General features: G+C 44.2%; 1 protein-coding gene across 1 annotated transcript in view; it reads right to left on the bottom strand.

Moving 5' to 3' along the window:
• Positions 1-4,804: 4,804 nt before the first annotated feature.
• Positions 4,805-11,845, bottom strand: part of sigirr (single immunoglobulin and toll-interleukin 1 receptor (TIR) domain) — a 16,650-nt gene continuing 9,609 nt past the window's right edge. The window contains exons 4-9 of the mRNA XM_024139669.2: positions 11,470-11,610; positions 10,519-10,662; positions 9,631-9,733; positions 9,149-9,305; positions 6,033-6,210; positions 4,805-5,311 (exon numbers count right to left, since the gene is read on the bottom strand). Coding sequence (XP_023995437.1) covers positions 5,130-5,311; positions 6,033-6,210; positions 9,149-9,305; positions 9,631-9,733; positions 10,519-10,662; positions 11,470-11,610 — 905 coding nt within the window. The 3' untranslated portion in view covers positions 4,805-5,129. The remainder of the gene's footprint in view (positions 5,312-6,032; positions 6,211-9,148; positions 9,306-9,630; positions 9,734-10,518; positions 10,663-11,469; positions 11,611-11,845) is intronic.

Below are 11,845 nucleotides of genomic sequence, written 5' to 3' on the forward strand. Positions count from 1 at the left end.
ACAGCTGGAGGCTTTCTCCTATAGATCTCAATTTTTATGAATGGTCTGCCTACCCATGTGAGAGACGCAGACTCGGTCTCAACTTTTAAGTCTTTACTGAAGACTCATCTCTTCAGGGGTCAATGATGATTTGTAGTCTGGCCCAGGAGTGTGAAGGTGAACGGAAAGGCTCTGGAGCAACGAACCGCCCTTGCTGTCTCTGCCTGGCCGGTTCCCCTCTCTCACTGGGATTCTCTGCCTCTAACCCTATTACAGGGGCTGAGTCACTGGCTTACTGGTGCTCTTTCATGCCGTCCCTAGGAGGGTGCGTCACTTGAGTGGGTTGAGTCACTGACGTGATCTTCCTGTCTGGGTTGGCGCCCCCCCTTGGGTTGTGCCGTGGCGGAGATCTTTGGGCTATACTCGGCCTTGTCTCAGGATGGTAAGTTGGTGAAGATATCCCTCTATGTGTGTGGGGCCTGTGCCTTGGCAAAGTGGGTGGGGTTATATCCTTCCTGTTTGCCCTCGGGGTATCATCGGATGGGGCCACAGTGTCTCCTGACCCCTCCTGTCTCAGCCTCCAGTATTTATGCTGCATTAGTTTATGTCGTCGCTAGGTCAGTTTGTTATATCTGGAGTACTTCTCCTGTCTTATCCGGTGTCCTGTGTGAATTTAAGTAACTCTCTCTAATCTCTCTTCTCTCTTTCTTTCTCTCTCTCGGAGGACCTGAGCCCTTGGACCATGCCTCAGGACTACCTGGCATGATGACTCCTTGCTGTCACCAGTCACCTGGCCGTGCTGCTGCTCCAGTTTCAACTGTTCTGCCTGCGGCTATGGAACCCTGACCTGTTCACCGGACGTGCTACCTGTCCCAGACCTGCTGTTTCAACTCTCTAGAGACCGCAGGACGGTAGAATACTCTTAATGATCGGCTATAAAAGCAACTGACATTTACTCCTGAGGTGCTGACTTGCCGCACCCTCTCACAACTACTGTGATTATTATTATTTGACCATGCTGGTCATTTATGAACATTTGAACATCTTGGCCATATTCTGTTATAATCTCCACCCGGCACAGCCAGAAGAGGACTGCCACCCCTCATAGCCTGTCCTCTCTAGTTTCTTCCTAGGTTTTGTCTTTCTAGAGAGTTTTTCCTAGCCACCGTGCTTCTACACCTGCATTGCTGCTGTTTGGTTTAGGCTGGGTCTGTACAGCACTTTGAGATATCAGCTGATGTAAGAAGGGCTATATAAAACATGTCATTCTCTCCTTTGTGGACTAACCTTTATATCTGGCCCAACCTACTGGACAAATAACCCTTATATTTTGCCCAACCTACTGAACCAACCTTTATATCTGGCCCAACCTACTGGACAAATAACCATTATATCTGGCCCAATCTACTGAACCAACCTTTATATCTGGCCCAACCTACTGGACAAATAACCATTATATCTGGCCCAATCTACTGAACTAACCCTTATATCTGGCCCAACCTACTGGACTAACCCTTATATCTGGCCCAACCTACTGGACTAACCCTTATATCTGGCCCAACCTACTGAACTAACCTGTGTATCTGGCCCAACCTACTGCCTGCCCTACACAGAGCCTTATGCTGCCTTCCTAACCAAGTGGGAAGGTGGTGATTACTAGTTGTGAAGTCATAAAAGTGGTCCTCTATAGCTTAGCCTTAGTTGGTCCAGCATTGTGCTTGCAATGCCAGGATAGGGGGTTCGATTCCTGGGACCACCCATACGCATGATTGTAAGTCGCTTTGGATAAAAGTGTGTGCTATAAATGGCATAATATTATTATTAAATACACATTGGATGCATACATGGTTTTCTATGTAATATACGTCCTTCAATGTGTTTGGACCCCAGGAAGAGCAGATGCTGCTAATGGGGATCCCTAATAAATACGTGCTTTGAACTCGTTGAGAAATGACATTTTCTAATTACCAACAAGCTGTGTCAACCATAAACTAAAAGTATAGCTATCACACTTGGAAGTAAAGTACAGTAGTAAAAAAAACATTTTAATAGATAGCTTTTTATAAATAATTGATTCATAAGGGGGTGGGTTAAATACGGAAGACACATTTAATTTGAATGCATTCAGTTTTGCAACTGACTAGGTATCCCCCTTTCCCTGTACAACTGACTAGGTATCCCCCTTTACCTTCCCTTCTTTGGTGCATTAAACTGCCCGAAAATTCCTTTATTGAAGTAATTTCCTTAGTAGGTGACGTCAGAGGTCAGCATGTGGGAGAAGTTGGAGCTCGGGGATGATAAACAAGTTTCCCACTAGTAATTACTAGTTGTAGGGCCATTCAAGTGGATGGTAGGGAGTGGAAGGAGTGATAGGGAGTGGAAGGAGGGAGGGAGGGAGTGGAAGGAGGGAGGGAGTGGAGGAGGGTGTGGTTGCCCTTAATTACACATCAAAAACTAACATCAAAAACATGAATGTCTGGTTGAGGGTTGATGAGAGATGAACTGATTCTCTTCTAGTTTTTATGACAAGTGTTACTGTGACGATAATTCCAAATCATCTGCATAATCAAATAACATTCAGCTCAGATACCCGTACATACACCACAAGACATGCCACCAGGGGTCTCTTCAGACACCCGTACATACACCACAAGACATGCCACCAGGGGTCTCTTCAGACACCCGTACATACACCACAAGACATGCCACCAGGGTCTCTTCAGACCACCACGTACCACCACAAGACATGCCACCAGGGGTCTCTTCAGACACCCGTACATACACCACAAGACATGCCACCAGGGGTCTCTTCAGACACCCGTACATACACCACAAGACATGCCACCAGGGGTCTCTTCAGACACCCTACATACACCACAAAGACATGCCACCAGGGGTCTCTTCAGACACCCGTACATACACCACAAGACATGCCACCAGGGGTCTCTTCAGACACCCGTACATACACCACAAGACATACCACCAGGGGTCTCTTCAGACACCCGTACATACACCACAAGACATGCCACCAGGGGTCTCTTTCACAGTCCCAAAACAAATTCACGGCAACACACAGTATTATACAGAGGCCATGATTGTATGGAACTACACTACCACCTCCAATTACTGAAGTAAACAGTAAAGTGACCTTTAAAAAAGAAAAAATGATTAGACAACAACTTATGTAACGGCGGGGACTGTGAGGGGACACACATGAACACAAGCACAACACAGACACACTTTAACGCACATTATTCTTTAGTTTGTTTTGTTTGTATATCATTGTATTTTAAATGTGTGTGACTGTCCTTGTCTATCAGTGKATCGGTGTTTTGTTACTTGTCATGTTTTGTGTTTTTTGCAAAAAGAAGAAGAGTTAATGGGGATCCCAATAAACAAATAACTGCTAGTGAATGGGGCACAGATTATTGTTAAAGGTTTTTTTTCCCCCAAGTCGACTCAAGTCTGCAGTTCACCTGCCCTCTGCTGGTGAGGGAAAGTAATATCTGGAGAAAACACTAAATAGGTTTATGTAGCTAAATATAAAGAGAACAACTCAGTGGCCATGTGGGTTTGGGTGTCCGCCCTGAGATTGGAACGCTGATAGTTTATTCTCCGACCGAGTGATACCAAAGATCACGTGCGTCTCTGCTTGGCGTTCAGCATTTATGAGATTCGGGGGGGGGGGTTACGCTGCGCAATAGAATAACGTCCAGTCCAGGGGGTATACTTACACGTCAAGAAGAAAATACAAACTTGTAGTGTATTCAAGGTTTAAAAATGCTTCTAAAGTTTGGAATTTCCATTTTAAAATGTCTGACTTTATTTCCTTTAAGGAAAATTGTATCAACCCCTACAAGAAAAGAAACGGCTCGTACAAGGCTCGTGCAAGATGAGTGACCTATGAAAAGGGMTGGACTAGTAAATTGCCCTAAACTACAGAAAGCTTTGATCGATAAATATTTCTATTGAACATAATTGTAAACAAACATTACGAAATTAGAATGAATGTATTTCAACAAAAAAAAAAACGTTAAAACAAAATCCCAGAATACTGCAGTGGACCACTCAACAACGTGTTCTATTTTTCACATACAGTTCACATAACAGGTATCTTATACAAATCGCATATGTATTGTAAGCACCGAGGTCCTTCAAAACATTTCAGTGAAATGATCATTGGAATCAAATTTTATACACTGAGTGTACAAAACATCTCCCTAATATTGAGTTGCAACCCCCCAACCTTTTCCCCCCYTTAGAACAGCCTCAATTTGTCGGGGCATGGACTCTACAAGGTGTCGAAAGCGTTCCACAGGGATACTGCCCAATGTTGACTTCAATGCTTCCCACAGTTGTGTCCAGTTGGCTGGATGTCCTTTGGGTGGTGGATTATTCTTGATACACACGGGAAACTGTTGAGTGTGAAAAACCCAGAAACATTGCAGTTCTTGACACAAACCGGTGCACCTGGCACCTACTACCATACCCCGCTCAAAGGCACCTACATCTTTTATCATGCCCATTCATTCACCCTCTGAATGGCACACAATGGCATGTCTCAATTTTCTCAAGGGTTAAAACCTTCTTTATCCCTGTGTCCTCCTTCTTCATCTACACTGATTGAATTGGATTTATCAGGTGACATCAATAAGGGATCATAGCTTTCGCCTGGATTCACCTGGTCAGTCTATGTCGTGGATAGAGAGAGCAGGTGTTCCTAATGTGTTGTACACTCAGTGTATACGTGAAAGGATTAAAATATGGACAAATTTAAATAAATAGATCAAATCAAACTTGTTGAGAGAACTAAATTATTCATATATTTTTGTTAAATGTAACACTTGCTTCAATATGGAAACATACACCGTGAAGTAGTAGATCGTGTTGGTGAGAGAACCTGTTTTACATTCAGATTGAAGTGAGCCATTTCCTTCTGGAGAGTAGAAGTTGGAGATCTTGTTCTCCTTTTTCTTCAGAAGCTACAGTCTTTCTCAGAYGTTGTCCTCTGTAACCAGGCAGTAGAAGTTGGAGATCTTGTTCTSCTTTTTCTTCAGAAGCTACAGTCTTTCTCAGACGTTGTCCTCTGTGACCAGGCAGTAGAAGTTGGAGATCTTGTTCTGCTTTTTCTTCAGARRCTACAGTCTTTCTCAGATGTTGTCCTCTGTGACCAGRCAGTAGAAGTCATTGCGAGCTCCATAATTGCGCGATCCCAGGTCCGATACATCTATATCTGAGTGTCTGGGCTCAGTCAGGGATGCAGGGACCGAGGGAAACATAGGCAGCACAGGAGCTCTGGATGTCAGTGCCTTGTAGACTGGGAGACGAAGGCCTGGAGAGAAGGAGGGAAGAAAACAGAGGGTGAATGAGGAGATTCAGTCATTTGGTTGAAGAAACGTGTGGATCGATGCTGTAGGTCAACAAGCTTAGTTCTACGAGGCTTTAGAGTGACTATTATTCTTGATTGACGTTATTTTCAACCTTGGAGAAAGCATCGGGGTGGCAGGTAGCCTAGTGGTTAGAGCATTGGGCAAGTAACCGACAGGTTACTAGATCAAATCCCCGAGCTGACAAGGTAACAATCTGTACTTCTGCACCTGAACAAGGCAGTTAACCCACTGTTCCCTGGTAGACTGTCATTGTAAATAAGAATTTGTTCTTAACTGACTTGCCTCATTAAAAATATATATATATAATAATATCTGTAGCAGCTATAATTAAGATAATGTGTTGTCCATGGCACAGGAGGTTGGTGACACCTTCATTCGGGAGGACGAGCTCTTGGCTGGAGCGGAATTAGTGGAATGGTATCGAATACATGGATTCTGTATGTTTGATGTCATTCCATTTGCTCCGTTCCAGACATTACTATGAGCCGTGCATTACATACCCCAAAATGTAATTGGTCCGGGGATTACAAGGCCAACCAGGTTTGGAGTCAATTCTATTTTAATTGACTTAATTGAAATTGACCCAATCTGAAATGTCATTTGTATTTGTAATCCAGCATCAATTGCACCCCACCCTRTTGCTAGCCATTCACTTGGTCTTACCCAGGTCTCCTACAGGGTCAGGGTCAGGGCGACAGTCCAGGTAGTCTGGGTTGAGGGTGAGCATGGGGTCCTTATCGTCTTGGAAGAGGGTCTGGGGGTCCCCTGCCGTGTCGCTGTGGAACACAACCCTATGAGGCATGGCCAGGGCCAACTCCTTCCAGAACACTGACGACGGCGGCTGGGGAGACACAGCACAGTATACAGTCTAGTTAGCCAAAATTATTTTCCAATCGTTTCTGTCACGTTCCTGACCTGTTTTCCCTTGTTTTGTATTTATTTAGTATGGTCAGGGCGTGAGTTGGGTGGGTTGTCTATGTGTGATTTTCTATGTTGGGATTTTGTGTTCGGCCTGGTATGATTCTCAATCAGAGGCAGCTGTCAATCGTTGTCCCTGATTGAGAATCATACTTAGGCWKCCTGGGTTTCACGTGTGTTTTGTGGGTGTTTGTCTACCGTGTTAGTGTTTTCACCACACGGTACTGTTTCGGTTTTCTGCACTTCGTTTATTGTTTTGTATTTCAGTGTTCAGTTTCGGTTTTATTAAATCATCATGAGCACGAACCACTCTGTATATTGGTCCGATCCTTCTCGCCTCTCCTCGTCTGAGGAGGACGAAATAGACAATCGTTACAGTTTCGTTCTGAACAGAATCATTATTTTGTTCCGTTCCACTGTTCTGACCAACAATATAAAGTTCTGAACCGGTTCAAACCCAAAAAGTAACAGTTTATATCGTTCCTTTCTGTTCATTTTTAAACCTCTGATATCGAGGTTTAGCTCGACATTAAATGCCTTCACTAACGGATAGAGCAGCTTACTATGGAACGGGAAAGCTATGTACATGCATTGGACAGACAAGTGCAACATGCGACTGAAATTTTGCTGTTGAGGAGAGCGCCGGGCATCTTGTTGTGATGACATGCATTATCTGACTCCAAAAAGTTCTGGGACACTGTAAAATTCATGGAGAATAAGAGCACCTCCTCCCAGCTGCCCACTGCAATGAGGCTAGGAAACACTGTCACCACTGATAAATCCACGATAATTGAGAATTTCAATTAAGCATTTTTCTACAGCTGGCCTTGCTTTCCACCTGGCTACTCCTACCCCGGTCAACTGCCCTGTACCCCCCACAGCAACTCGCCCAAGCCTCCCCCATTTCTCCTTCACCCAAATCCAGTTAGCTGATGTTCTGAAAGAGCTGGACCCCTACATATCAGCCGGGCTAGACAATCTGGACCCTCTCTTTCTAAAATKATCTGCCGAAATTGTTTCAACCCCTATAACTAGCCTGTTCAACCTCTCTTTCGTATCGTCTAAGATCCCCAAAGATTGGAAAGCTGCCGCGGTCAGCCCCCTCTTCAAAGGGGGAGACACTCTAGACCCAAACTGCTACAGACCTATATCTATCCTACCCTGCCTTTCTAAGGTCTTCGAAAGCCAAGTTAACAAACAGATCACCGACCATTTCGAATCCCACCGTACCTTCTCCACTATGCAATCTTGTTTCCGAGCTGGTCATGGGTGCACCTCAGCTACGCTCAAGGTCCTAAACGACATCATAACTGCCATCGATAAGAGACATTACTGTGCAGCCGTATTCATCGACCTGGCCAAGGCTTTCGACTCTGTCAATCACCGTATTCTTATCGGCAGACTCAACAACCTTGGTTTCTCAAATGACTGCCTCGCCTGGTTCACCAACTACTTCTCTGATAGAGTTCAGTGTGTCAAATCGGAGGGCCTGTTGTCTGGACCTCTGGCAGTCTCTATGGGGGTGCCACAGGGTTCAATTCTCGGGCCGACTCTCTTCTCTGTATACATCAATGATGTCGCTCTTGCTGCTGGTGATTCTCTGATCCACCTCTATGCAGACGACATCATTCTGTATACATCTGGGCCTTCGTTGGACACTGTGTTAACTAAGCTCCAGACGAGCTTCAATGCCATACAACTCTCCTTCCGTGGCCTCGAACTGCTCTTAAATGCTAGTAAAACTAAGTGCATGCTCTTCAACCGATCGCTGCCCGCACCCTCCCGCCCGACTAGCACCACTACTCTGGACGGTTCGGACCTAGAATATGTGGACAACTACAAATACCTAGGTGTCTGGCTAGACTGTAAACTCTCCTTCCAGACTCTTATTAAGCATCTCCAATCCAAAATTAAATCTAGAATCGGCTTCCTATTTCGCAACAAAGCATCCTTCACTCATGCTGCCAAACATACCCTTGTAAAACTGACTATCCTACCGATCCTCGATTTCGGCGATGTCATTTACAAAATAGCCTCCAACACTCTACTCAACAAATTGGATGCGGTCTATCACAGTGCCATCCGTTTTGTCACCAAAGCCCCATATACTACCCACCACTGCGACCTGTACGCTCTCGGTGGCTAGCCCTCGCTTCGTACTCGTCGCCAAACCCACTGGCTACAAGTCTTTGCTATGTAAAGCCCTGCCTTATCTCAGTTCACTGGTCACCATACCAGCACCCACCCGCAGCACGCGCTCCAGCAGGTATATTTCACTGGTCACCCCCAAAGCCAATTCCTCCTTTGGCCGCCTTTCCTTCCAGTTCTCTGCTGCAAATGACTGGAACGAACTGCAACAATCGCTGAAGCCTCTTATCTCCCTCACTAACTTCAAGCACCAGCTGTCAGAGCAGCTCACAGATCATTGCACCTGCACATAGCCCATCTGTAAATAGCCCATCCAACTACCTCATCCCCATACTGTATTTATTTATTTATYTTGCTCCTTTGCACCCCAGTATCTCTACTTACACATTCAGCTTCTGCACATTTATCACTCCAGTGATTAATTGCTATATCGTAAATACCTCGCCACTATGGCCTATTTATTGCTTTACCTCCCTTATCTTACCTCATTTGCACACACTGTATATAGACTTTTTTTCCTACTGTATTATTGACTGTATGTTTGTTTATTCCATGTGTAACTCCGTGTTGTTGTACGTGTCAAACTGCTTTGCTTTATCTTGGCCAGGTCGCAGTTGTAAATGAGAACTTGTTCTCAACTAGCCTACCTGCTTAAATAAAGGTGAAATAACAATAAAAATACAAGGGTTAGGGTCAAGGCTAGGTTGAGTCACCATGGAGTGTGATCCCGACCAGGTGAGCAAGGTGAGTTTGTGTTGGTGTTCTCTGAGTTGCTGGACCACATCGGGTCTCATGAGTTTGACCTGACCCTCCAATGTGATGATGATGATGGGCCTCTGGGACAGCTCCAGCAGGTGCAGAAGGCCCTGTCTGAGAGGGTGGATAACACAGGGATATTAGCCTGTCTGAGAGGGTGGACAACACAGGGATATTAGCAACTAGCATTAGCAGTCAGCTAGATCATGCTATGGTGAGGGTTTTATACAGACATCAGTTGCAGTTGTCCCTGTTTTTTACGGACATGGGTAAGCACATAGTGACATTGTAGCATTAGTGGCATTATCATTAGCCTGCTAAGCTAAGAGAGGACCACAGCGACACAACTAGCATTAGCATTAGCGTTTAGCATGCTAAGCTAAGAGATAGAGCACTTTTTTTTTACTTAGGCATAATGGTGAGCTATCTGCATACCTACCTAAAGTTGTTACAGCACCAGTCCTGTTCTAGGTAGGCGTGTGACATCACTACGATGAGGCGTCGACAGTGACTAACGTTCATCAGGAACTCAGCAGACGGCTCTGACAGAGGAGAAAAAGAAGAATTTGTAAGTCGCTCTGGATAAGAGCGTCTGCTAAATGACTTAAATGTAAATGTAAATGTAAGAAGAGGAAGAAGAGGAAGAAGAAGAAGAAGAAAGGAAGAATAGGAAGAAGAGAAGAGAAGAAGAGGAAGAAGAGGAAGAGGAAAAGAGAAGAAGAAGAAGAAGAAAGAAGACGGAAGAAGAGAAAGAAGAGGAAGAAAAAGAAAAAAAAGGAGGAAGAGGAAGAAGAAGAAAGGAGGAAGAAGGGGAGGAAGTAAAAGAGGAAGAAAAAGAAGAAGAAGAAGAAGAGGAGAATAAGACGTCAGAAGAAGAAGAAGAAGAGGAAGAAGAAGGGGAGGAAGAAGAAGAGGAAGAAGAAGGGGAGGAAGAAGAAAAAGAGGAAGAAGAGGAAGAAGAAGAAGAGGAAGTAGAAGAAGAAGAGGAGGAAGAAGAAGAAGAAGAAGAAGAGGAAGAAGAAGAGGAGGAGGAAGAAAAAGGAGGAAAATACAGTTAACCTGATAACTTTCAGGGACGACAGGGCAGCAGCTAACCTACTGGGTTAAGAGCGTTAGGCCAATAGCCTAAAGATCGCTGGTTTGAATCCCCAAGCCGACGATGTGAAACGTCAGCTTGGGGATTGACCAAGGCACTAAACCATAATTGCTCCTGTAAATTTCTCTGGATATGCGTGTCTGCTAAATGGCCAAAATGTTGTTGTTTTTTAAAATGTAAGAATCAAACGGCCTATAGGAGTTACAGAGGGTTATGTTGTGTCATCATTACCACCCCCAGGTAGGATGTTGTTGTCACTGAGGTGTAGCTTATGTCCAGATTTGTTCACCAGGTGAGGTTTGAGGATGAAGTTGACCAACTTTCTGTCGTATTCGTTGTTGACATAGGAGAAGTAGGCATCATGCAGCTTCCCATCTGGTGACAAAAAGAGAGACATTATAACATAGCTTAACTTACCTTTGAGTCAGTGCATTCAATTTCAATTCAGTGTCACGATCCTGAGTAAACCCTTTTTACAACCACATATGACAATCATTGCAAGTATATAATAATATACAGTATCTTTGATATGTTCAATACATTGTAACCCCCAATACTGCTTGAATATGCTTACAGGTGCCTACAGATGCCTTATCTTAATTTGATCTTCCTGTTGTTGCCGGAATTTTCCTGCAAATCAGGAAATGCAAACGTGTAGTGTAATTGAGGTTTAAAAAGGCTTCTAAAGTTTTTAATATCAGAATTGATTTGCCCAAATGAAAAATGTCTCCAACCCCTACAAAAAATGTCCATTCATTATAATCCAGATAATAATTCACATTTGCTGTTGCTGGCAAGATWATTTTCCTGGTGTAGCAAACTGTCTCAAATTAAGATCCTACATCTGTACAACTAACCATAGCCCACCTACAGCACAAAGTGGGCTCACACTTCCCATCCCAATGTGTTTTAACCACTGCAGTGGGTTAAAACTTGGGCTCCCGAGTGGCGCAGCGGTCTAAGGCACTGCATCTCAGTACTAGAGGCGTCACTACAGACCCTGGTTTGATTCCAGGCTGTATCACAACCGGCCATGATTGGGAGTCCCATAGGGCGGCGCACAATTGGCCCAGCGTCGTTTGGGTTTGGCCTGGGTAGGCCATCATTGTAAACAAGAATTTGTTCTTAACTGACTTGCCTAGTTAAATAAAGGTTAAAAATAAAAAAATCCTCACTCCTCACCATTGATCTCATAGTCTCCATAGGAGTTCCTGTACCAGAGTTTGATATTGAGACGACACCTGGAGTAGACAACAGCAGCTATAGTCAGGATCAGGCAGAGACTGATGGCTGCTATCACTGATGCTGTGTGGCTGGGATGGGCTGTGATCACACAAACAGAAACCAACAAGCCTGTGTCATTAATAATCAGCATATAGTATGTATAAACTGGAAGTGGAAGCCAAAGTGTTGTCCATTAGCTTACTCCAATTAGGGGAGGGGTTTAGGGGAACATAATAAAGGAAAATATATTTGTAAAAAATATATATAATATATATATTTACAAAAAATATATAGAGAGGATTGAAAATGATGCAGATAATTACATTGATGGATG

This window comes from Salvelinus sp. IW2-2015, unplaced genomic scaffold (genome assembly GCF_002910315.2).
Source record: "Salvelinus sp. IW2-2015 unplaced genomic scaffold, ASM291031v2 Un_scaffold1866, whole genome shotgun sequence".
Classification (NCBI taxonomy): domain Eukaryota; kingdom Metazoa; phylum Chordata; class Actinopteri; order Salmoniformes; family Salmonidae; genus Salvelinus; species Salvelinus sp. IW2-2015.